At 41.6% G+C, this 26,946-nt stretch overlaps 1 protein-coding gene across 2 annotated transcripts; it reads left to right on the top strand.

Moving 5' to 3' along the window:
* The first annotated feature begins 1,853 nt into the window (after positions 1–1,853).
* On the top strand, positions 1,854–26,946 carry ADHFE1 (alcohol dehydrogenase iron containing 1). 2 transcript variants are annotated; one of them, XM_083451214.1, is made up of 14 exons: positions 1,854–2,023; positions 4,674–4,711; positions 7,457–7,500; positions 7,891–7,944; positions 8,565–8,719; positions 10,368–10,564; positions 12,041–12,118; positions 13,679–13,784; positions 14,134–14,286; positions 14,941–15,039; positions 16,877–16,955; positions 17,079–17,175; positions 18,877–19,034; positions 26,566–26,946. In XM_083451214.1, the coding sequence occupies exons 1-14, from the start codon at positions 1,869–1,871 to the stop codon at positions 26,647–26,649; spliced, it is 1,497 nt and encodes a 498-aa protein (XP_083307340.1). In that variant the 5' UTR covers positions 1,854–1,868; the 3' UTR covers positions 26,650–26,946. The 2 variants fall into 2 exon arrangements, 1 of the variants encoding a protein (XP_083307340.1); XR_014513892.1 differs by having other exon boundaries at positions 1,884–2,023; positions 18,877–19,664; positions 25,802–26,946.

The raw sequence follows: 26,946 nt of genomic DNA, 5'->3' as shown, positions 1-26,946 counted from the left end.
AAAGCATCTATAACAGATGGCCATCCAAACTCTGTTTAAAAACCTCCAAGGAAGGAGAGTCCACAACCTCCCAAGGCAGGCTGTTCCACTGTCAAACAGCTCTTACTGTCAGAAAGTTTTTCTGTATGTCTAGTCAGAATCTCCTTTCCTGGTACTTGAAGCCATTGGTTCGAGTCCTACCTTCCAGAGCAGAAGAAAACAAGCTTGCTCCATGTGACAGCACTTCAGCTATTTGAAGATCGCTATCATATCTCCTCAGTCACTTCTTTTCCAGGCTAGAAGTTCTTGATATAGTAGGAAGGCGAATTGTACCCAGTGAGATCATTTATTCATTCTAGATCAGTACTGCTGACACTGATTGTCAGTGGCATTCTGGGATTTCAGATGGGTCCTCAGCCCTACCTGGAGATGCCAGGGTCTCAGCCGGAGGACCTTTTACCTGCAAAATATGGGCACTCACTGAGCTGTAGCTAGTGCCCATTACATTCCAACAGTCTCTTATTTTTATTCAACTTATACTCTGCCCTATACCCGGAGGTCTCAGGGCCATTCACAACAAGACCACAACATATAAAATCAAGCCAAAAGCAGTAACCCAATAACCCACCCCCAATAAAGCCACATTCTAAAAGGGTGTTGGATGTAAATCAGATCAACCAAATGCCTGGTTAAAAAGGAATGTTTTTGCCTGGTGCCTAAAGGTGTATAATGAAGGCGCTAGGCGAACTTCCCTGGGGAGAGCATTCCATAGACAGGGAGCCACTGCAGAGAAGGCCCATTCTCATGTTGCCACCCTCCAGACCTCTGGAGGAGGCACATGAAGGAGGGCCTCAGAAGATGATCTCAGGAATCAGGTAGGTTCATATGGAAAGAGGTGGTCCTTGAGGTATTGTGGTCCTGAGCCATTTAAGGCTTTATAGGTCAAAACCAGCACTGTGAATTGGGCCCAGAAGCTAATTGGTAGTCAGTGCAGTCGGACCAGGATCGGTGTAATATGCTCACACTGTCATGCTTGGGTGAGCAACCTGGCCATTGAATTCTGCACTAGCAGAAGTTTCCTAACCATCTTCAGAGGCAGCCCTATGTATAATGCATTGCAGTAATCTAACCTTAAAGTTACCAGAGCATAGACAAGAGTAGTTAGGCTATCCCTGTCCAGATAGGGGCATAGCTGGGCCACCACCCGAAGCTGATGGAAGGCACTCTGGGCCACTGAGGCCACCTGAGTCTTGCACATAGAAGTGAACTGATGTGTGCAATCACTGCAGGCTACTGTTCACGTCCTGGGTGAGTGGGGGAAGAGTCCTTTTGACTGGCTCACAAGTCATCTGTAAGTTACTGGGCGTAGCTATTTATGCTCGTCCTGCAACTTTCGATTAATTCATATTATGGCTCTTGCCCTGTTAAAAATCAGTTGCTGATCGTCAAGATGTTTCTTACATGCACTAGATTTTCTTGAACTAAAACAATCACCAATGCCTTCTTTACGATATAAAGAAACAAAAAACAATTTTGTGGAAATGCTGTTTTTGAGACTGAATGTTCTATCTAGTCACAGTGCTTCAAAATTTGGTTTTAGTTTGCAAGTAAAAACTTGGAAATGAACTTCAGATTTCCGTTTAGCAAAGACCAGCAACGCACTGGGGGGGGTTCCGCCCCCTCTTGTTTCTGCAACAAGCTAGAGATCCAAAAAGTTAAGGAATGAAGTTTTGAAAGGTGATCGGATCGAAAGTGTTAAATCGTGCCCAATAGGCTGGAGAGTATAGATTAACAAAGGGAAAAGAGTGTAACGATTGCAATATTTTATTAATCCTGAAGGCTTCGAAGTACGTCGCTGGCAGCTTAACACTGTTCGGGGAAAGGCTCCAATGAGCAAATACTTCGAGGGGAACGACCGTTCCTGCCTCTCCCCTTCCAAGGTTTGCACAACTTCCCATCATGCCTCGGGGTCCCAAGTAGTTTCAGCCATGGCAGGAGGACGCGATAGGGTGGGATATTTGCTGAAGCAATTGCAACGGGCATCGTAAGTGTTTTGCGCCTTCCCCTGCTCCTCGCGTGACAGCGCCTAATAAAGCCATCTTGCTTCCCACAAAGTTGTAATCAGCTGGAGAAGCTCAGCCCCTTTGCAGCCTTACAAAAGCATAACGAGGGTTTGAGGAATGTGCAGGTTCTAAAGTCATGGAAACGGGTGAATTTTAAGAAACATGCCCCACCTTATATTTGGAAGTTGTCCACTAACGTGGCCATTTCTGCTTTCCTTTTTGCTGAGTGAAAGGGAGAGCAGAAAGCTAGAGGTTTGTTGTTGTTTTTTCAAACACCTGCTTGTTTCAAAAGAGTACTTAGAGATGACCAAATTGGACTTTGCTGAAACTTTGTAGCAGCTTTGGACAGAAAAACGAAACAAAACTACAGACCTAGTAGGAGTTCATTATAAAAATATATTGTTACTAGTTGGGCATACCATTGCTTCTGATGAGCTTTTCCTTCGAAGGAGATCCATAGGTTTATAATAGGAATTTTCTATTATACAACTTGAGCATATAAAATTCTGCATTATGTGGAGGAAATGGATAGAGTTTCTTCCTCTCTCAAAAATGCAAAAGTTTGGGCTGTCCCATGAAAATGACCAGTAGCAGATTCAGCACAGATAAAAGAAAGTACCTCCTTACGAAACTGATAAATGGATATTGCTGCCACTAACTGGAAATGCATACGAATTAAGACCCAAACAAAATGTTTCCTGGGAGATGTTATGAAAGACTCTAGGTAATCAAAAATATTTTTGATCCCGTTCAATCACATTGAAATTTCAAAATATCTGTTTACAAAGTCCCCAAATAAATTTACTTATATAAGGACTCTTGCGCTCCCAAATCTGTATCCTCCTCCACATTCCTTCCTTCTCACACACCAGTTCCCTCTTCCCTTTCCTGGCTTCTGTCACCATAGTTCGCCTCTAAACTATGGTGTACTATGAAGTGGCTTTGAAAAATATGATTTGGAATCATTTCTGGTTAGTGCTCAAAACAGCTTTGCCAAACTTTGAGATCCAGCAGATAATACCTAGACAAAGTAGAAAAGGCAAGAGGAAGTCTGTTCTGTTCCTAGTTTTCTGAAACATGATTTAGAGAATAGCCAATGTGATGTTTGAATGGAGCGAGGCTGTTGCTGAAGATGAATAAAACTAAAGCAGAAAAGATCATAGCTTAGTGACAGAGCACAATGTTTTGCATGAAAATGGCCCCATGCTCAGTCTCTGGAATCTCCTGACACTATGGAGAGCCTCTGCCAGTCAGAGTAGACAGTACTAGGCAAGATGCAGAAACAGGGTTGCCTGATATGAGACAACTTCCTTTGCTCCTATGAATAGGATACACTTCCTTCCACTGAGTAAACTGGCATAGCATCAGGCTGCACTGCTGAATCCCTATCATATGTGCTAGAATGTAGCTTATGCTGAACTCGGGTGAACTTGTTTTTAAGTAAATATGTATAAGGTCAGGCCAAATCATAAGGACTATTTCACTTGGGCATAAATTCCACATGAACCCTAATGGTGGTTAGGACTGGGTCTAAAATAACAGTGAAACCTACTCTGGGCCTCGGAGTAGGGTGCTCAGAAGGAATCCACAATAAATACAACAATTTGTTGATTCTGTGTTAATTGGACGAGACAAGAAGTAAAACAGAAATGTTGTTCTGAGCAAAGAAGCATTTCCTTTCATGAGCTTTAGAAATAACAAGAGGTGGAGAATCTTACTTTACAGTTGGCATTCCTAAATGGGCATGCTCTATTTATAGGTTTAAGTTGTCTTCAAATTATATTGGAGCTTTGTACAAACTTTTGTAAACAGGTTTAACGGGTGAGCATTCCAGCAAGAAAATGAATACCACTTTGAGACACTAGATGGCAGGATACATTTGCAAGAGAAACAGTGCAATATTAACTCATTATATTAATATATTAGTTACTTATATGATGCACACACTGTGCACTGATGCACACATGGGTTGCACATATCTGATTTTTCTGTGCATGCCGATCCACACATGGGCACTTTCAATTCAACTTTGATCTCTGTGTTTTCCATTTACACTGGTGGATTGTGCTTGATGGGATGGGATGTATTCACACTGTGTCTTATCCCCTCCCCTCAGAACTTCCACACCCTCCTTGAGTTCCAGAAACTCATGGGCATTTGTCTACCTGTGTAGTTTTGGGGTTTAGATGCAAGTTTTCTGATATACCAGACTTGAACAAAGCAGTGGTTTTAAAAAATATATGATGTGCACCAGCATCCCACTAAGGAGTGCTTTGCTACTGGAGATAGGATGTGTGATGCTAGATGGCATCATCCAGCAAAATGTCATGACACAGTTAAAAAGAAACCCCACGCAATGTGCTTCAATGCATCCACAATCAGGTAACATGTAATTTTATGTTGGACTTTTTTGTACTTATCACGTTATTCACAGATAATGAAATTCAGAAATATCGGGATAAAATGTGTGAAAAGTGTATGTTCCCACTTGGATGAGGACAGATTAAACACACACACACAAGATGCATCAATCCACTTTGAACTGCCATGTGTAAACAGCCAATGCTGATGAACTCCTTACTTTTCCAGTGCTTCGTTACACAAATAATTCCCCCTCTTTCCTTTCATTAGATGTATGTGTCCTGCCCATTCCCACACATATACTCAAGGTAAGGCTGTATTTATTTTGTCTCTTTATGTCAATTATTCCAGTTCCCATTAAACAGTCATTAGGACGCAAACTAGATCAACAATACCTCTCAAGAGAAAACTAGTTTAGTGGTAATTAGATACAAAATAGCCAGCCAAAAACCCCAAATATATGTGCATAGTAGTGATCCAGTCCACAATATTTGCTAAGTGTCTTCCGGGTCACCCCAGGTGTCATCACTGAGGGGGGTGACATTCGGCGCGCCGCTTGCCCGCAACTCCCAAGCCTACCCCAAGCCATTGAGTTAAGGGGGGGGGAGCTGCCCTGCTTTGCCATCGGCATTCCCCCCCCTCCCCATTTGTTTTGACGGGGGGGGGCTTGGAAGTCACGGGTGGGCGGCGCGCCAAATGTCTGCCACGGGCAGCTCGCTCTGCCCCCATGGGCAGCTCACTCCGCTATTGGCTGCAGGGTGCGCGTGCCGCTCTGGGCATCCGAGTGGCTATCCCGCACCTGGGAGGGCACCCTTCGTGCCATGTCCGCCTCGGGGGTGCATCCACCCTGGGTTGTTTAAAGGGGTATGATACTGCTTTAAAAGTATAATGTAGATGGGACCTGAGTCTTAAATGAGCTAGAATTTAGTGGTCTCAGTGCACCCAATGCCATGACAATGGTGAAGTGTAAGGAGGTGTGGCCCTGATAAGTGCACAAATGGGAGATCATTAGGAACTGTTTATGAATTGCTCTGAGTTTTCTATGGATGAACAGGACATACACCATCTACTAACACTTGTTTGAGATGTGTGCTGTGGAATTAAGCAGAACTGAACATGATTTACAAAGTAAACATTGCAGGTTATGGAAGAATCCACATGTATATTGCTATTCTGTTGCCTTGTTGTTTTTGCTGCCATTAAGCATGCCACTTGGAATATTTTAATAGAAAAGCAGCCTATATTTTTTTTTAATTGCAAAATTATAAACATTCTTCGACAGCGGTAAGATTGTAAAGGCGTGACTTTACTGTGACTCCTCCTAAAGAAACATTCTACGCTTCATAAGTATATCTAGTCCAAGGGAAACAATATAGTTTTCCAAGCTCAATAAAGCCTTTAACGAAAGCTTTGCTCTGCCAAATAATAAAGCAGCAGGAGATCTATCATACCATCAAAACAAAATAGTGTAAGTGGCTTGGACATGTCTTCGGGATGTCAAATTAATTACGAAAACCACAACAGACTCAGACATTAGGGGAAATCAACCATGAACAGGGCTGGTGAGAGATGGTAGGAAAAGTAGCCAAGGGTAGCAGACTTAAGCATGAATAGGGAGCACAAAAAGGATTTTTAATATATTTATGGGTTTAATTATTTGGGTCACCACTCCAGTGCACCCCAAAGTATCTGTAGGCCCATTATCATTGCTTCACTCATTGGCCATGAATTCAAACACTAAATATTTAATTCAGCTACCAGACAGGAGGAGTGGTTTGTTCTTTGACTGGGGTAAGAAGGGCAAGATTTGACTTTTTGTATGTGGTGGGGGTTCTCCATCTTTCTGTGTCTCTCCGCCTCTTCTTGTGCATCCCACTGTGGAAGAAGCTAGTGACCATGCAGTTTTTTCCTATGAAATTTGAAAGGATAGTTCTGAGTAGAAATTGAAAGATTAAAGTGAAAGTCTAGAATTTCTACGCAAGAGACATTGTAAGAACTCCCAGCAACAATGGCTGTGCTGCTCCCACAGAATGAGACTCACGAAGGTGAGATGATACTTTTTATTGGGCCAGCAGGCCTCTGAAATCCTGGAAGAAAGTTTCTAAACTATGTATCCTTCATCAGACAGGTGTTACTAGCAAAAGAAAAATAAAGCAAAGCGTATAAGAGATATGATCTACTTTTAATAACAAGGACAAGCTGGAAGGTTTTGAGGAGAGAGTGCATTAGCTGGATTGCAGAGAATTTTGTCTTTCTGGAGACTTATTTTTCTTACAGATTTCCCCAGTGGTGAAGTAGTAATATCCTTTGCCCATATTTCCTCCCTTTGTTTGAGCTCAGTTTCTTTTTAACAACAACAACAACATTAAATTTTGTGAAACACAGACAGATGTTACTTGCAAGGTCAGGAATACAGTTTCCTAACTGCTAAGATCAAGCAAAAGGCATATTATTGGTATGATTTGATACCTGGCAACACCTCGCTGTTATCTTCTTTTTAAAAACTCAGAGCTGCCAGAGGGATTCTAGTTGAAAATGTTTATGAAGGGCAGATTTATACATGGTAGCTGGCTGCATGTAATCACCTCAGGAACATGTGGGGCTGTGCCTGGCTCGTGGCCAAGCTGTGCTCATATGGAAGTGCCTTTTGTGTGAATTGTAGCCTCTGTGTGGGTGCTATACATGTGACTGCCACTGTTTTCATGTCAGTAATGTCGTATTTTGAAGCGAGCAAGTACATCTTAATGGTGAACACTAAAAAAAAGAATAATCCCAAAGATGACACATAAACACAGGCATCCCCAAACTCAGCCTCCAGATGTTTTGGGACTACAACTCCCATCATCCCTAGCTAACAGGACCAGTGGTCAGGGAGGATGGGAATTGTAGTCCCAAAACATCTGGAGGGCCGAGTTTGGGGGTGCCTGCATTAACAATTCAAAAGAGAGAAAAAAATATCCATTTAATAGGAGCTTTTTTAAAACATAAGCAAAGATGTGTCTTCCTGTGCTGTGCCTGGGCTTGCTAACTTTGATGTATAATTTCTTTTCCAGGTATTGAACATGCTGCTACGGGGAAAACAGACTATGCTTTTGAGGTAAGCTTAATTAAGTTTGACAACTATATTTGAAACAATACAGTGGTACCTTGGGTCTCGAACTTAATCCGTTCGGGGAGTCCATTCGACTCCTGAAACCATTCAGAAACCAAGGCACGCCTTTCAATTGGCTGCAGGACTTCCTGCTCTCAAGCGGAAGCTGCATTGGACACTCGGTTTCCAAAAAACATTTACTTCTGGGTTTGTGGTGTTTGGGAGCTGATTTGTTCAACAACTGAGCTGTTCGAGAACCAAGGTGCCACTGTACTGTGCTCATTTTAAATCCACTATTTCTTGAATATATAATACACATTGGTTATTTTAAAACATGAGTTTTGTAGGCTCCATACAACCTCTTTTCTGAAATGTATTATATCTTGGCTTTTACAGATGGCTGTTTCTAGTATCCGATATGGAGAAGGAGTTACTAAAGAACTAGGCATGGTAAGCCATTAATTACATATTATCACTAGGACTGTTATTTGATTTTTTAATTAAAAAATAGCATTATAAATAATTGTGTGTTTTAGCTACATTAGAAGAAATATACTTCTGAATCCTAAAGTTTACTGCATCCACAAGGTGGAGCTTAAGACAGGGACCAACTTCTGCATTATTGCAACCAAGAAGTTTAGGATTGTGGGCAGATACATTACTGCAAATGTTAATGGCTATATGTTGTCTCTCTGATGAATCATCTTCATATGGAGATTAAATTAATTGCCATTATTTAAAAACTGAGCAGACTCTTCTTTTCCAGTGAATGGGAAGCTGTCTTGAGCACCATTTGGTAGAAAGCTAGGGGTATAAATTTAACAAATAAATTACAGCAATCCACCCAAGGAATCAAATTTACACAAATAAATCAAGTTTACTGTCTATTGCAATCTCATGTTCTGGAAAAGATGGGGAGGGGGGGCGGACACACAGTGACCAGTCAGATAACAAGTGGGATATGTAGAATTTTGTGTTGGAAGGTTTCTTTTCCTTTGGGATTGGGGTTTGTTTGTTTGTTTGTTTCCTTTTTCTTTTCTTTGGTTTTAACTACTTTTTCCTCACTGTAGGACCTGCAGAATTTGGGTGTTAAAAAAGTCTGTGTGATGACTGATAAGAACCTTTGTCATCTCCCTCCCATGCAAGCAGTCTTGGATTCTCTGACAAAAAATGGTATAAATTTCCAAATATACGACAATGTAAGGGTGGAGCCAACAGACCAGAGGTACTACTTTTCTCCTATATTTGTGCAACCTGCCCTTTTCTACTTTGCATCTAAGTTTCTGCAAAAAAGAGGCCCTCAGATCAGGACTTGGCAGCAACAGGGCTTCTACAGCTGTGCAACCAAGATGTTAAAACGTGGAGGACGGATGTTTACATTGTTCCATGACCTTAAATAAATTTACCTATTTTTGATTTCACAAGTAATCTTACAACACTGCATAGAAATCTATGGTTCTCCCCTCTCCAATACCAGTACAATGATAAGTTAAGATCTGCGCTGGTTTTCTGTAGCTTCCTTAGCGCAATTCCCATACGAAGCCCTAGTCGCACCAGTCCAGCATATTTAAGAGACCTTCTCCTTTTCATTTCTTTGTTCCACCAGAATTTCTTAAGATTGAACAGGAATCCTGACTATACTATGCATGCAAAAATTTGTGCTCTGTTGCTATAATACAATTGTGTAAAAAGTCCTGCCTTGTGCACTGAATGATGAGTGCTGCCGTTTACAGCAATGCTGTACAATGCCTACTCAGATGCAAGTCCCACTGAGTTCAATGGGGCTTACTCCCTAGTAAGTGGGCATAGGCTCCCATCTGATGGGAGGGTGTTCCACAGGGTGGGCACCACCACCAAGAAGGCCCTCTGCTTGGTTCCCTGTAACCTCACTTCTCACAGTGAGGGAACCACCAGAAGGTCCTTGGGGCTGAACGATGGGGGTGGAGACGCTCCTTCAGGTATACTCTACGTGGGGCTACTTTTGAAGGTGACCCGGAAACTGCAATTAATCCAGAATGTGGCAGCTAGACTGGTGACTAGGAGTGGCCGCCGGGACCACATAACACCAGTCCTGAGAGATCTGCATTGTCTCCCAGTACGTTTCCAAGCACAATTCAAAGTGTTGGTACTGACCTTTAAAGCCCTAAATGGCCTCGGTCCTGTATACCTGAAGGAGCATCTCCATCCCCATTGTTCAGCCCGGACACTGAGATCCAGCGCCGAGGGCCTTTTGGCGGTTCCCTCATTGCAAGAAGTGAGGTTACAGACAGAGGGCCTTCTCGGTAGTGGCGCCCACCCTGTGGAACACCCTCCCTTCAGATGTGAAGGAAATAAGCAGCTATCCTATCTTTAAAAGACATCTGAAGGCAGCCCTGTTCAGGGAAATTTTTAATATTTAATGCTGTACTGTTTTTCACATTTGATTGGGAGCTGCCCAGAGTGGCTGGGGAAACTCAGCCAGATGGCGGGGTATAAATATGAATATATATATAAATATATATATATATATATATAATTATTATTATTATTATTATTATACTGGAGGATAATATATAACTTTTCACATTGATTTCATTAGGACCTAAATATATCTTAGCCAGGATCCAACCCACCAACTACTACACATGTGGAAATATTGCTTTTCCCCTACCTCAGCTTTCCTGAACACGGGGTTCCCAATGCCCTCTATATTAGAGGCTATTAAAACTGCTGTTCAGGAGAAGAAAAATGGTTTTCATGCTTGCACACTAATGCATGTGCAATGGATGGTTTGTGTATGCTGGGATCTTTTGTGGTTTTAACTATGTTGTGACCCTCTGTGAGCTGTTGGGTAGAGCAGGGTAAAATGAACCACATGTTCTTTTCTTTTCAAGTTTCATGGATGCCATCGAGTTTGCTAAAAAGGGGGAGTTTGATTCCTATGTTGCCTTAGGAGGAGGTTCAGTCATAGACACTTGCAAAACTGCTGATCTCTATGCATCCAGTCCAGAATCGGACTTCTTAGATTATGTCAATGCTCCCATTGGAAAAGGCAAGCCTGTCAAAGTTGCTCTCAAGCCACTGATTGCAGGTAAGGAAAGTTGACATGATTGGGTGTGATTGTGAGATGATTGAGCTTGTCTGATGGTTTTGGTTCTTCGGTTCTCATTGCAAAGCAGATTTAGCCCTGCTGATTGAAAGACTGTCTGTTGGAACTTAAAATAAGATGCTCTGAGCCCTTTGGACAAAGAACAGGGTACTAGTGTGGTAAATCAATCAGCTACACTAAATAAATTCACATGGGATAATAGCACTGCCCTCTTGGCAGTGCTGCTGCTCTCTGTGGCGTGAAGAGTGGTATTATTATTTATTAAATGTGTATGCCCCACTTCTTCCGAAGATCATAACATAAAAATACGAAATGAGAACGCAAAATTAATAATACAAAAAACAAACCAATAACCCTCCTCCCACAAACTCATTTAAAAGGCCATAGAATGTTTAATCAGCCAAAGGCCTGGTTATAGAGAAACATTTTCACCGGGTACCTAATGTTGGTGCTAGACAAGCCTCCCTGTGGAGAGCATTCCACGGATGGGGAGCCAGGCAGAACAGGTCCCATTCTCATGCTGGCACCCTCTGGACCTCTTGTGGAAGGGGTACAAGAAGAAGGGCCTCAGATGATGATTTCAGTGTCAAGATCAGTACATATGGGGAAGGCAGTCCTTGAGCTATTAAACAGTCCTGAGCCATTTAAAGCTTTATAGGTTAAAACCAACACTTTGAATTGAGCCTGGAAACTAACTGGCAGCCAGTGCAGTTGGGCCAGGATCCGTGCAATATATTTAAACTGTCTTGTCCCAGTGAGCATCCTGGCTACCAAATTCTGCACCAGCTGAAGTTTCCGAACCGTCTTCAGAGGCATATAACGTGTTGCAGTAATCTAACCTAGAGGTCACCAGAGCATTGATGACAGTCGTTAGGTTATCCCTGTCCAGATAAGGGCACAGCTGGGCCACCAGCCAAAACTGATGGAAGGCTGATGGAAAGATACCAAGTTTGGTGGTATCAAAAGCTGCTGAGAGGTCAAGGAGAATGGATAGGGACACATTTCCCCTGTCTTTTTCCTGACAGAGGCCTTCATAAAGGGCAGCGGGGTGGGCAGTAAACCAGCAGAACCCCTAATCTGTCCCAATTGCCCAATGCCAGCGATGGTAGTGTATGAGAGCCTTCTCTGTGGTGGCCCCCCAATTGTGGAATGACCTTCCCACCACCACACTCACTTTATTACCGCGGTGGTACTGCTCTTTCCAGCAGTTTCCCACCACCCTGAATTCTTCCTCAGAATGGTACATGATGAACTAGCAGCAGTCCTAGGGGCTGAGGGTAGAGGAAATGACTGCCATCACCCAGAATTTTAAGGGAAGAGCATTTTAAGAATCTCCATTTTTTGTCCCCTCCATGAAAATCTCCCCATTTTGCTGCTTGGGAACTAAGTTTCTAAGTTGATTTACGAAGTTGTGCATGTCCTCATACACTAATAAATTTAATTTGCTCTTTTCCAAAGTTCCTACCACTGCTGGGACTGGAAGTGAAACCACTGGGGTGGCTATTTTTGATTATAAAGAACTAAAAGTAAAAACTGGTAAGCATTGTATGTCTTTGCATCTGTTACCATGGTTCTTTTCTGCAATGTCATGGCTTGGTACTGCACCAGAGTTTACAGTATCCAAGAAGATTTCCCCCAGCTGAGTAGTATTTTCTAATGTATTATAACATACATGATGTGGAAAGCTGCAGCTAAAGCCATAGCGGGCCAAGAGATGACAATACATTTGTAGAAAACTTTGTGTGACCCCGCTAAGCAGCCTTGTTTCTCCCAACTCACCAAGTAGTGGTGGGAAGGAAAGAATCAACACTACCTTTTGCAAGCAAAAGCAACAAAGCAGAGAAGTCACTCCCTACCATCGCTTGCAGACAGCAGCCATGTGCCTCCCACCCCCTTCAGTGGTGGGGAGGGAAGATAAAACTACTTTGCTTCAGAAAGCAGCAGACATGAAGCTATGACAACATCCCAAGTTGGAACCCTATGCTAGGAATTTTGACAGGCGGACAAGACAACTCATCTGTCAATCATGTGGTGTCATAATGACATTGTGTGATTGACAGGTGGGCAGGCCCCACAGGTCAGTCAGTTGTTTGCACCTCCCCTTTCAATCAAAGGATCTTTAAGGTAGCTGACTATAATTCCATTACAGTAATGCCAAAATCAAACCCACACACTGGCTGATGGTAAGAGACCAGAGTATGCTTGCTTCCCTTCAGCTCAGTAATCCCAGGACTATTGGCAGCTGGAACAGAGCATTCTTTCTGGCAGGGAGAGGGGAAGCAAGTTCCCCGAAGCTGCTCCTTACACTACTGAATGCATAGGACTGGGTTGGTCACCCCTCTTGCTGTAATGTTCTTCTGGAACAGCTACCTTCCAGTGGCCCAGCTCTCTTGGCTAATGGCAGGGGTCAAAGTGTGCTTATCTCCATAGCTACTTAAGATACCGGTGTTTGCTTTTTACAGTTTCACATTACAGCAAAGGCCCTTGTTTTCAGAGATTCTTGCTGAGATTCATTTTTTTAACAGGTTCTTAATAAGAATTCAGCTAATCTGTTATTAGAAGTATGTACATCTGTGTTTAGGACGCGGGTGGCGCTGTGGTCTAAACCACAGAGTATAGGGCTTGCCGATCAGAAGGTCAGCAGTTCGAATCCCCACGGCAGGGTGAGCTCCCATTGTTCGGTCCCAGCTCCTGCCCACCTAGCAGTTCGAAAGCACATCAAAGTGCAAGTAGATAAATAGGTACCGCTCCGGTGGGAAGGTAAATGGTGTTTCCGTGCAGTGCTCTTGTTCGCCAGAAGCGGCTTAGTCATGCTGGCCACATGACTCGGAAGCTGTCTGCGGACAAACACCAGCTCCCTCAGCCTATAGAGCAAGATGAGCGCCACAACCCCAGAGTTGTCCTTGACTGGACCTAACGATCAGGGGCACCTTTACCTTTTACATCTGTGTTTAGTTCTCCCCTTTCCCCCTGTTTCTGTGGCAGTTCTAACACTTCGTATGGTCAGTGTTTTTAAATAAATGTTAATATTGTTTCAAAATAGTTTGAGAAAGTCCTTTTTTCAATATATCCATTTAATGTAATTTTCATGTTTAGGCATTGCTTCTAGAGCTATTAAGCCTTTCTTGGGCCTAATTGACCCTTTGCATACTCTCCATATGCCCAAGCATGTGACAGCTAATGGTGGATTTGACGTGCTCTGGTAAGTATGTATGATAAGTAGTTTCGATTTTTTTTTATTTTGAAGACATTTTTATGTTTCTTGGGTGTGGGTATATGTTGATGACCTTTTTTTAATTAAGCCTTTAAGGGGGGGGGGGGGAGTCTGACTTAACGTTCCAGTTCTCTGATTTCCTGGTCCTTTTTGCCCTCTGGACATTGCCAGGCTACAAACCTTAAACTGGGGATTTGAGATATAAGAATCAAATCAGAATAATCAGGAACAGTCACTCACTTCTCGTTTTTCAATGGTAGTGATTTCCAAATGCTAATGGGACAAGCCACATCAGTTCAGATTGTTCTGTTTCCTCCTCCCCCCACCAACCTGCCAGCCATGCACTTGAATCCTATACTGCTCTTCCCTACAATCAGCGCAGTCCTTGTCCTTCAAACCCAATGGACCGCCCAGCATATCAAGGAAGCAACCCTATCAGTGATATCTGGGCCATCCATGCATTACGGATCGTTGCTAAATATTTAAAGAGGTAAGAGTTTTATTTTATTAGGGTGCCTATAATTTTCTTTACTGAGCCCTGCCGTGGATTATTTGGAGGTAGAGAATTGTGGCAGAGAGAACTGGGCTGCGTCTAATAACATGGTTTTGCTTTCCAGGGCAAATTTTAGAAAGAGCATGTCAGGATCAGTTAAGCAACTCAGACATACAAAATTGCATAACTGAGGTCCCAGTCATAAAAAGAGAGAGAGGACGTAAACCTCTTCATGGCACAAAGCGACCAATTTGAGACAAATGCAATGGGAATCATGTGCTAGAAGTCATAGCACTCTCTTCTGACACCTGCTGTGATCATTACTAATAGATACTTAATGAGTTCCACTGAAAAAGGGGTTTTCTCCTACAACACTTGATTTTGAGCATTGTCTTTCATGTGAAAAACTGCTTTTTACAAGGTCAGATCATTTGTCCCATCACCTGATACCTGCTTGTTTAGAAGTAGATGTTAGGAATTGACCCTGGAACATTCTGCACTGCAGACATGTTTTCTACCACTGAACAAGAGTCCTTTCCCCAACCAAGTAGGGTTTTTGCCTATGAAACCAATGGCACAATAAACCAGTTGACCTCATAGCCTCCTGCAGTGCAATTTGCCTTTTGAATAACAGACTTGCGTTCCGCGCAGAGCCATCAGGGATCCAGAAGATAAAGAAGCAAGGGCCAACATGCACCTGGCAAGTGCTTCTGCCGGCATTGGCTTTGGAAATGCTGGGGTACATCTTTGGTGAGTTGAGAACAATTTTTTTTGCCCTCACATAACTGTTGTCTTTTTTGTTCCATTAAATGCAATAAAATGTGAATGCAATGTCCATGGGGAGGGCATGATCAGTGCTAGTTACAGTGTTCTGTCCAATGTGGCCTTTCCATTGTCAAGCAAAAGTGCTTAAAACTGGGCTTTAGCAGTTTAAAATATGCTTAAATGTATAATACTCTATCTATTTCATTCATTCATTCATTCATTCATCCATCCATCCATTCATTAAATGTAAATCCCATCCTTCCAAAGGAAGCCAAGGCAACTCTATATACCACCCTATACCAGAGGGTCTCAGGGCAGTTCACAGAATAAAGTCAAGATATAAAACCACAAAATACATAATAAAAATAAAAACAACAGCCCAATAGCACCCCAAAAAGCCACATTTAAAACAGCATAATTAACAAGAGAATAAAATATTATCATACGCATGACATGGATGTTTGGCAGGCACAAAAAGAATCCAATATTTAGGATTTGTTATCAGCCATAGCAATGTCCCTCCGGCATAGCTGTCAACGTTTTCCTTTTTTTAAGGGAAATTCCCTTATTCCGAATAGGATTCCTCGCAAGAAAAGGGAAAAGTTGACAGCTATGCCTTCTGGCCTCCCCAGGAGTAGAGCTGGGCGAGTCTGGGCCCCGCCAACTAGGCCAGGTGGAAAAGGCCTTTCAGGGAACAGCCTTCACAATTCACAGCCAGGCAATGTGAAAAAGGAAGTACCTTTTTTCACATGTGGTGGTCTTGTAATAAGGTTAAAGCTTACTGGGAAAGGATTATAATGAATTGAAAAAGATGTTTGAGATAACATTCATATATTTAAAAAAACCCAGAAGCTTTTCTCTTGGGAATTATAGGATTAGAACTACCCAAACAGTATAGAAATTTATTTGTGTAGGCAACTACAGCTGCAAGAATGTTATTTCCCCAAAAGTGGAAGGATGAAGAGGCCCCGACGAAAGAAGATTGGATACAGAAACTGATGGAGTATGCAGAAATGGTGAAACTTGCCGGAATAAGAAATCAAGATTCTAAACTTTTTAGAAAGGAATGGAAGTGGTTTACTGAGTATTTACAAACAAACTGTAAACAGATCAAGACATTGGCAGGATCATTGTAAAAACCTGCAATTTTAAATATATATATAAGAATAGGCAATTAAAAGAAGAAGTTAAGGCAATTTGGAGTACGCAGGAAAGGACAAAGATAAATGTAAGGAACTGCAGAAAGAGGGGGAAAGGAGCTGAAATTGAAAATGTTAAAACTTGATTAAATAATTGTTGCAATGCATATAAATGAAAATTATTTTTAAAATGTAATAAAAGAAAAAGAAACACTGATCTGTCTTCCCCATACATAACCTGTATCCACTACATGCAGAGGTTACCATTTGGATGAGCAGCTACTTCACATGTGAAAAAGGCTATAACCCTATTTGTCTCCAGAATGAGAGATGTGGGGATATTTGCTTTTGCATTCAGGTGCAAATGGTAATCAACCTCTTCCTAAATTAGCTTCGATGCGTACTTGCATACGACACTTTTGGACACCCAAGTAATTCTGGATCAGGGACTTTCCCCCTTGCGTTGTTGTTACGAAAGGGTCATTGCCAAGGTGCCTCTTAACCCCTTGACCCAACTGAGACACCAACAATGTCAGAGAGGCATTCATAAACCTCTTAGCAACTCTCTGCACCTCCTCCAATCAATTATATTCAAAATAAAGTTGAGTATTTTCTAGTTGCTTGTATAGTTTATTTATGTTCCTACCTTTTCATACTAAAACGAAGGCTTTCTTTCCCTCTAGCCATGGCATGTCTTACCCTATTTCTGGCTTGGTGAAGAATTACAAAGCAAAGGATTACAATGTGGACCACCCTTTAGTGGTAACTACTTAATGCACTTGCTATTCAATTTGCCTGAAAATGATATTGCTGTTACTTTCAGCACTGAACTTTGAACAATATAGGTTGCCTGGTTAATGCAAACTGTGCTTTTCTTTTCTGCAGCCGCATGGTCTTTCCGTTGTCCTCACGTCCCCAGCAGTGTTTACTTTCACAGCCCCTATGTGTCCAGAGCGTCACTTGGAGGCTGCACAGATAATGGGTATGATTCTGTTGATAAAATGTGAGAGTACAGGCTTTCGAGGTTGATAGGCAAGATGTCATTCAGCCCTTCCAGGATCTGCACCTTTTTTATGTCTAATGCAACGGACATGCAATATTATTTTGTTTGAGGGTTCTCAAACTGGTATAAGGAGCTTTTGTAGGGGTGTGTGTGTGTGTGTGTGTATTTAGAACCAATGTCATCCCGTCCCCTCCCCAGTGTAGTGGTATTTCCCCCAGTGGATGGGCACAAGCTGTTCCTAGGTCTGGATCAGATGCTGGGGTGAAGTTAAAGTGGGTTTGGGTGCAGAAGAGCACCAAATCCATCTTAAATGTACAAGCTGAATTTGCCGGTATACAATTGAATCTCTCCCACGGAGCAGCAACTGTTGGGAACTGGACTCAGCTAATGTGTCAGATTTACTGACAAGCAAAACAAGTCAGGATTTTTTTAAAAAGGAATTTGTTGATTTATCCCTAAAAAGCAGCTGCTGGGTGACCTTGGGCCAGTCACACTTCTTTGAAGTCTCTCAGCCCCACACACCTCACAGTGTGTTTGTTGTGGGGGAGGAAGGGAAAGGAGAATGTTAGCCGCTTTGAGACTCCTTAAAGGGAGTGAAAGGCGGGATATCAAATCCAAATTCTTCTTCTTCTTCTTCTTCTTCTTCTAAAAAAGAAGAAACAAGCACCAACTCAGGGTGCTTCCAGACAAGGGAATAATACTATAGTGGGGTCATTGCCATTTTTTTTTTTTAATCATGGGGTAAATTTGAATAAAATGGAGGTGTGGGGATATGGGCAGTTTTATTCTAATTATGTTGTGTGGACACCGAAATATTTACTTGCATGAGGAGCACCTGTTTCGCAATAAACACCTGTCTGGAAACACCCTCTGACTCATAAAGGTTAGCCTGGACAGTTTAGATATCACAAACATCAATGTCTGATTCCTGGATTCCACTGATTTCATTGCAATGACCTTCCTGTCCTATAGGTGTTTTGTGTTCATCAGAAGAATTAGTGAGAGCAAGGGGCCCACAATCCTAACTTCAGTCTGCATGTGCATATCTGCCTTAAGCAATACTTAGTGAACACACGATAAAAATGCTAAGAGTGGCTACACCTCTCATGGGTCACTCACAGCCTTTGCGTGTTTTCCTCGGAGAGCCAGTGTGGTGTAGTGGTTAAGAGCGATAGTCTCGTAATCTGGGGAACCGGGTTCGCGTCTCCGCTCCTCCACATTCAGCTACTGGGTGACCTTGGGCCAGTCACACTTCTTTGAAGTCTCTCAGCCTCACTCACCTCACAGAGTGTTTGTTGTGGGGGAGGAAGGGAAAGGAGAATGTTAGCCGCTTTGAGACTCCTTAGGGTAGTGATAAAGCGGGATATCAAATCCAAACTCTTCTTCTTCTTCCACAATCTATTGCCACCTATCAGACTGATGGTAGTAAAAGCATAATGGGCAGAACAATTGGTTCTCATACCAGTTAACTTGTTTTTTGTTGCTGCTGTTCTCTTCCAGTTTAGATCTATATCATATTTTTAGACTCCTTTAATTGAGAAATAGTTTCATTCAGTTTATTTCATTTCATTTTTAGAGAAATGACTGCTTTGTGTCTGCACATGCATTTAGTATATTCAGCTACTGCTACAGCTGAGGGGGTCTCTTTTTATTTCCTCAAAGTTCCTCTCTTTATTTTAGGTGCTGACATCAGCACTGCCAAAACCAAAGATGCGGGTCTTGTTTTGGCAGACACTCTCCGGAAATTCTTATTTGATCTGAACGTTGACGATGGCTTAACTGCTCTTGGTTATTCTAATGACGATATCCCTGCCTTAGTCAAAGGTACCCTCCCTCAGGTAAGATAGGTGGCAAAGACCATTTCTCCTAAAATAAAACACTTACCTTTTAAAAACTAAATCATTTCTTTTTAAGATGTGAATATAACAGATGGAATATCCTTATTATTAATATCAGTAAGAGATGCTTATATCAGTCCTAACCTAAACATACAGTATACATTTGTATAGGTATCAAAACTGATACATAAGCCACACATTCGAACATACTGACAAATGTAGAAAGGGCAGTGAAATATTCAGACCACTGGTGGATGTTGATCATTCCATCCTTGCAATATAAGTCACTCTGCAACCATAAGGGCTCAGAGGATTAAAATAAAACATTTACTGTAAACGTTTCCTTTCTCAGCTTTGTTTCTCTGGCAGCAAACAAGTAACAATTGGATAAAATCCGTAATCCATAATCCTTTTTTTTTTATGCTATGCAGAGCACTCGTAGTGGTACCTCTGGTTACGTACTTAATTCGTTCCGGAGGTCTGTTCTTAACATGAAACTGTTCTTAACCTGAAGCACCACTTTAGCTAATGGGGCCTCCCACTGCTGCTGTGCCACCGCAGCGCGATTTCTGTTCTCATCCTGAAGCAAAGTTCTTAACCCGAGGTACTATTTCTGGGTTAGCGGAGTCTGTAACCTGGTTCCGGAGGCGGCGCGACCGGTAATGGCTGCCTTCTCCGAGTAAGGAGAAGGGAGCTCCGCTGTAAACGGGTCGTCCGCTACGGCGAAGCGGAGACCCATTCAGGAAAACCACAGGTGGCAGAAGCCTGTGGTCTCGGGACCCGGCGGGTGCCAGAAGCAGCCCCCAAAACGTTGAAGGGACCCCGTAAGGGGCTCCGGATCGCGGAGGGGGTAGCGGCGCTGTGGGTCGTTGCGCAAACAGCGAAGTGAAGCCGCGTTGCTGTTGCCGGTCAGCGCTGTCCTTTCTTCCTGCAACTTTTCTGAATTTTGGAAACTACAACCCGTGAGTAAATTTGGACATTGAAAACTTTCTGAAACTTTTGTCAACTTTCTGAAACTTTTTGAGAACTTTCTGAAACTTTTAAAACTTTTTTAAAAAAGTTGAAATTTGGCTGAAAACGGAGTGAGGATAAGCAGGAAGCCCATCTCCCGCTATACTGAACTTTAAGCAAAGAGCAGGAGGAGTGGAGACAAAAAGTTATGCGTTAACTAAATGCTGGCACCCTGTTAAAGCAGTTTTCTGAGTGAAAGACTTTGAGCTATTGACTTTTGCTGGTCATATTGGGAGTGCATTGATACTCTTCTTCTGTGGAACCAGTGGATTACAAAATAAATAAGAATCTCTGGTGCTGGAGCTGCCTGGAAGAGCACCAGTTTGCAACTTTGGATACATTGAATTCAGGTTTTGAAACATTCTGAGTTGGAACTGGATACTTTGAAACTGTTGCAGTCAAGGCACTGTAAGAAACACTGTTTTGCTTTAAGTTTTACTCTGCTAAAAATAATACATTGTGGAGGCGATGGACATGGATTTAAATTTACAAGTTTAACTTGGATTTGATCTTTTCCCTGAAGACGTACTAAGCTCCCTCTAGAGGATTTTGGATTTACAGCAGTGACTTTGTCCTACTTTCCCTTTCCCGGCCTCTGTTTGACTATTGTATCTGGGACTCTGCTTTCTCATGGGAACAACTTGGATTGACCTTGGATTACAGATAACTTTGGAATGAGTGGCGCAAGGAGAAGAGGAAGGACTAAACAAACAACTCTAACTTTATCTGCAGCCTCACAGCGCAGATCTTCTGTGCCGGCCTTGCCTTCCACTTTGCCTCCAGACATAGAGGCGGCCTCCCTAATACAGGCAGGGGAGGGAGAGACAGAGGAGCTGCACCTGGGAGATATGGCTTCAGGGACAAGTAGCTCTGTCTTGGAGAAAATTTTGGAGAAACTGGAGGCTCTGGACAAGAAGGCTGATTTGCATACAGCTAAAATTGAACAGAACACAGAAAGCTTGAATAAGCTGACTGGACAAGTTGCACGGAATGCCCAGTCTATTGGAGAATTAAAGGAGGCTGTAGGTGAAAATCGTAAACTGGCTGAAGATACTAGTCAAAGACTGGAAGAACTTGAGAAAGAAGTAAGACCACTCAGCAAACAAGTTGGAGAACATCAGATTTACTTTTCGATGACAGAACTGCGAAACAGGGAGACCAACTTGAGGATACGGTCAATACCAGAGGTGGAAGAAGATAATTTTATTGAATTTCTAACTAAGGAATTTGCCAAGTTTTGGAAGTTAGAGGAAAAAGACTTCAAAATCGTATCTGCTTTCAGGCTTGGCAGAGTCAGAAGGACAGAGAAGCCCAGAGATTGTTTGATAACACTGAGATCAAAGGAGGAAAGGGACAAGATTTTGGGCCTGCACTACGAAAAGTCACTAGACATTTTGGGCAAGAGAATTGAAATCTACAAGGACATTCCTAAGCAGTTGCTGGACCTTAGATCTAACTACACGGAATTGGCAAGACTGTTGAGAAGCAACGCAATTATCTTCAGGTGGGAGTTCCCACAAGGATTATCCTTTACCTACAGAGGGAGAAAGATCAAAATCAAAACAGTGGAAGATAGAGACAAGTTTTTGGGAGCACACGGAGAAGACCTCCACAAAGGACTTGGATTGCCAGCGCCAGAACTTCCAGGGGAGCCCGCCCCCTCGGATCCTCAAGGACCGGAGAACAAGGTACCACCCCAGAAAGAATAACCAGACCTATCCAGGATGTCTCTGCAGCTTTTGAGCTGGAACATAAATGGCTGTAACAGTCCCGAAAAAAGGTCTAAAATTTTTCATATTTTAAAAAAGGAACAATTGGACATTATATGCTTACAAGAAACACATGTGATTAGGCTCCATAGAAAGGTGTTAATAAATAAAAGGCTTGGTCAAGAATTTATATCATCGGATACAGTTAAAAAGAGAGGTGTGGTGATCTATGCAAAAGAGAGCCTTTCACCAAAATTTCTCTTTAAAGATGAAAGTGGAAGAATCCTCGCAATAGAAGTACAGTATCAAGGAGAAAAAATTTTGATATTAGGAATTTATGCTCCAAATGAAGGAAAATCGGATTTTTATAAGAAGTTGCACGAGACCATGCTGGATTATCTGGATTACAACAACGTCATCATGATGGGGGACATGAACGGGGTAGTATCAACAAATATGGATAAGTCACAGAACCAGAACATTACTAAAGAGGGAAGACTACCTAAGACCTTTTTTGAAATGACTGACAATATGGACTGGGTTGACATCTGGAGAGTTAGAAACCCCTTGGGAAGAGAAGGAACATTCTTTTCTGAAGCTCAACTGACTTGGACACGAATCGACCAAATATGGATAACTAGAAGTCTGGCACCTAAGGTGAGGAAGGTGAAAATCTGCCCTAAAACATGCTCCGACCATAACGCCTTGAGAATGGATATGACATTGATCCCAACCGGCTCCTTTAGATGGAAGATGAATGATGGCCTGTTTAGAGACCAAAGAATTGTAAAGAAGGCCCAAAAAACTTTAAAGGACTACTTTGAGATTAACTTGAACACTACGGTGGAAAAAAGAACTATCTGGGATGCAAGTAAAGCTGTGATGAGAGGGTTCTTGATTCAACAGAATTCTTTAAAGAAAAGACTGCAAAATGAAAAGAAAGATAAAATTCTGGAAAGTATCAAAGAGTTGGAGAAGAAGTTAAGATCTAACCCGAAGTCCCAACCGATTCTGAGAGAAATTAAACTTTATCAGGCACAATATTCTAAACTGATAAATCAGGAAATAGAATGGAAGATTAAAACAATGAAACAAAAAACTTTTGAATCGGCAAATAAATGTGGGAAACTGCTAGCCTGGCAGCTGAAAAGGAGACAAAGATTAAATACAGTAACAAACTTAGAGGTTGAAGGAAGGAACATTCAGAACCCGGGAGAGATTAGAAAGTGCTTCCAGAGGTATTTTAAAAAGCTATACACTCAAGGGCCACAAGATGAAATAGAGATTACACAATTTTTGGAGAGAAATGGATTAGCAAAGCTGTCAGAAGAAAATAGAACAATTCTGAATGGCAAAATAACACGACAAGAGATTGAACAGGCCATCCAGAGTCTGAAACAGGGCAAATCACCAGGGCCAGATGGACTGACCTCTAACTACTATAAGACATTGAAGGATTATTTGATACAACCTTTGTTGGAGGTCAGTAATGAAATAATGGAGGGGAAGAAGGCGCCTGAATCGTGGAAAGAAGCATTTATCACATTGATTCCAAAGTCAGAAACTGAAAAGACACAACTCAAGAACTACCGTCCCATCTCCCTTTTAAATGTGGATTACAAAATATTTGCAGATGTTTTGGCACGAAGATTTAAGAAAGTTTTAAGTGAGATAATCCATAAAGACCAGGCAGGCTTTCTCCCGGGCAGACATATGTTTACTAACACAAGGAACATCATAGACATATTGGAACTTTTACAAACAAACATAAACACTAAAGCAGTTTTAATTTTTATAGACGCGGAGAAAGCCTTCGACAACATATCTTGGAAATTTATGAAGGGGAATTTAAAAGAAATGGGAGTGGGACGGGGGTTTGAGAACGGGATTGAGGCAATATATTCAGAACAAAAGGCTAAACTGATAGTTAACAATGTGGTTACAGAAGAGTTTAAAATTGAAAAAGGTACACGACAAGGCTGCCCGATTTCCCCATTACTGTTTATTTCGGTTCTGGAAGTGCTCCTGAATATGATTAGGGGGGACAGGTTGGTGGAAGGGATTCAGGTCGGAGCGAAACAATATAAACTTAAAGCTTTTGCAGATGACCTAGTTCTGACATTACAGGAGCCGGAGTCTAGTTTGAAAAGAGTACTACAACTGATTCAAAACTTTGGTCGAGTGGCAGGATTTAAGTTAAACAAGCAAAAAACTAAAGTTTTGGGGAAAAACTTGACAGATACTGAGTTGGAACAGCTTCAGAAAGAGACAGAACTAAATGTGGTTAAAAAAGTTAAATACCTAGGGGTAAACATAACAGCAAAAAATCTGAGTTTATTTAAAGATAATTATGAAAAATGTTGGTCAGAGATTAAGAGAGACTTGGATAGTTGGTCAAGACTAAAACTTTCTTTGTTGGGCCGAATAGCTGCCATCAAGATGAATGTATTGCCAAAAATGTTATTTTTGTTTCAGACACTGCAGATTGTAGACAAGACAGAGTGCTTCCGGAAGTGGCAGAAAGATATTTCTAAATTTGTCTGGCAGGGCAAAAAGCCCAGAATCAAATTTAAAATATTAACAGATGCGAAAGAAAGAGGGGGCTTTGCCCTGCCAGATTTAAAGTTGTATTATGAAGCTGCAGCTTTCTGCTGGTTAAAAGATTGGTTACTTCTTGAAGATACGGATGTCTTGGATTTGGAAGGTTTTAATAACGCGTTTGGATGGCATGCATATTTATGGTATGATAAAGCTAAGATAAATAAGGCCTTCAAGAACCATATTGTCAGAAAATCAGTTTTTAATGTCTGGACAAAATATAAAGACTTACTGGAGAATAAAACTCCGAGGTGGCTGTCACCCCTGGAGGCTAAGGCTCGGAAAAGAGCCAATATGGAGGCCAACTGGCCAAAATATTGGGAGATAATAGAAAAGGATGGTGACAACTGGAAATTGCAGAGTTTAGAAAAGATGAGAGACAAAGTGCGAGACTGGTTACAATATGCTCAGATTAAAGAAGTGTTTAAAAATGACAAAAAGCTAGGATTCCAAGTGGAAAAGTCAAAGTTAGAAACTGAACTGTTAGAACCTAAGACTAAGGTACTTTCAAGAATGTATAACTTGCTGCTGAAATGGAACACACATGACGAAATGGTAAAATCAACAATGATAAAATGGGCGCAGGACATTGGGTATAATATTATGTTTGAAGATTGGGAAAGGTTGTGGACCTCTGGGCTGAACTTCACTGCATGTAATGCGTTGAAGGAAAATGTGATGAAAATGATGTATAGATGGTACATGACCCCTGTTAAACTGGCTAAAATATACCATTCGTCTGATAGCAAATGTTGGAAATGTAAGGAAAATGAAGGAACATTTTTTCACCTCTGGTGGACCTGCCCTAGAGTGAAGGCCTTTTGGGAGAAGATATATAATGAATTAAAAAAGGTGTTTAAATACACCTTTACTAAGAAACCAGAGGCCTTTCTCCTGGGTATTGTAGGCCAGAGTGTGTTAAAAAAGGACAGAACATTCTTTATGTACGCAACAACAGCAGCAAGAATATTAATTGCCAAGAATTGGAAAACTCAGGAGCTACCCACTGTGGAAGAATGGCAGATGCAACTGATGGACTATATGCAATTAGCCGAGATGACCGGCAGAATTCGAGACCAGGGAGAAGAAAGGATGGAAGAAGACTGGAGGGAATTTAAGATTTATTTACAAAAATATTGTAATTTGGCTGAGTGTTGAATTGGATGCCAGTGCAGATAATTGTCTACCATCAAATTAGATTTAAGGCTGAATTATATGTCAAACCAAATTAAGATTATTAATTAAGATGAGTTAAATGATAATTTGTTTGAAATAAATTTAATAATGATGTAAGTGTATGCGGGAGGTGTGGGGGAGTCCCATGTAATAATTGAGAGATGTTAAATGGACAATGATAAGTTGTGCTTATCTAATATATGCTTTATTTGAAAACTTCAATAAATATATATTAAAAAAAAAAAAAAAAATAGCGGAGTCTGTAACCTGAAGCGTATGTAACCTGAAGCATATGTAACCTGAAGCGTATGTAACCCGAGGTACCACTGTAGGAGGCAGAGACTACTTCTTTTTATATTGACTTTTCTCCACACATTATTTTGTACATTCTCTAAGAAGGAACTACTAATAAATAGGTTTATCCTCAGAAACCAGCTGTCACTGCACTGAGTTTTTGGTCTCGGATTAGCTTGGAGATGTGAAGACTTCCTCCCAAATTCATTGTGCAGAAGATTTCATATATAGAATTGTGTCAAATGAGGGGTGGAGAACTTCAGTCCTGTGAACCAAATCAGGCCTTCCAGGACTCTCTCTTGGCAATTTCCCCTTCATACCCATATGAAGCCATACCCATTAACAGCCCTGTTCCATTCTTTCCTTGGGTGCTTTTGCCTGGCTGGAATTTGTCTTTGGACTGTGATAATAATGCCTATACCTTACCTGGATGGGAGATAGAAGAGTGTCAGAAACTTCTGACTTACTTGTGGCTTGAATGCAGTCTACTATATAAAGGTTAGTCTGTTGCTCCTCACACTTTTGCCACTGGCCTTGACCACCACTGTTCTCCATGAAGGAATGCGTCTGCCAGACTGAAAAAGGATCTCCACCCTCTTTCAAACTGTAGCAAGGCATATGCTCCAACCAGTTACTAAGTTGTCAAAGAACTTTCAGCCTTAGTCATCAGTGTGTACTCAAATGTTGATGATTGCCAAAACCTTTACATAATTCAATTTATTTTTTGTTTTTGTTTTTTTAAGGAAAGAGTGACTAAATTATCTCCCCGTCCTCAGACTGAAGAAGAATTATCTGCCCTTTTTGAAGCTTCCATGAAACTGTATTAGATGTTCTTTTTAAAAAAGAATGCTTTCTTCAATTGCATCTAACTCGTATGATGCAATTCAACTCATGACTGTCATATGAATGAGTGTAACTCCATATTCAAAATTGAAGAAATCATGCCCATTTCTACATATATTTGCAATCCGGAATATTTCTGTTTCTTTTATTGGTGACTGGAACTAATCACTAACCCTAACCCTTGCCTTCCTAAGAACTGTACAGTAATTCACTTCCTAGCATGTCACATGAAGTGGTCCAGATATCACAGATACAAAAATAAAACTTTACAAGTTCGGAAA

This window comes from Podarcis tiliguerta (genome assembly GCF_965153285.1).
Source record: "Podarcis tiliguerta genome assembly, chromosome: 7".
Lineage (NCBI taxonomy): Eukaryota > Metazoa > Chordata > Lepidosauria > Squamata > Lacertidae > Podarcis > Podarcis tiliguerta.
The sequence above is the reverse complement of the archived record's forward strand: the minus strand, read 5'-3'. Positions and strand labels throughout refer to the sequence as shown.

What these genes read in the sequence shown, in the direction of transcription:
- ADHFE1 (XM_083451214.1), top strand. Translation starts at nt 1,869, where the DNA reads ATGAGCAAATACTTCGAGGGGAACGACCGTTCCTGCCTCTCCCCTTCC. An exon ending in GTGGAGCCAACAGACCAGAG is followed by an intron (nt 8,720 to 10,367) that starts GTACTACTTTTC and finishes TTTCTTTTCAAG; the next exon opens with TTTCATGGATGCCATCGAGT. An exon ending in TCAAAGGTACCCTCCCTCAG is followed by an intron (nt 19,035 to 26,565) that starts GTAAGATAGGTG and finishes TGTTTTTTTAAG; the next exon opens with GAAAGAGTGACTAAATTATC.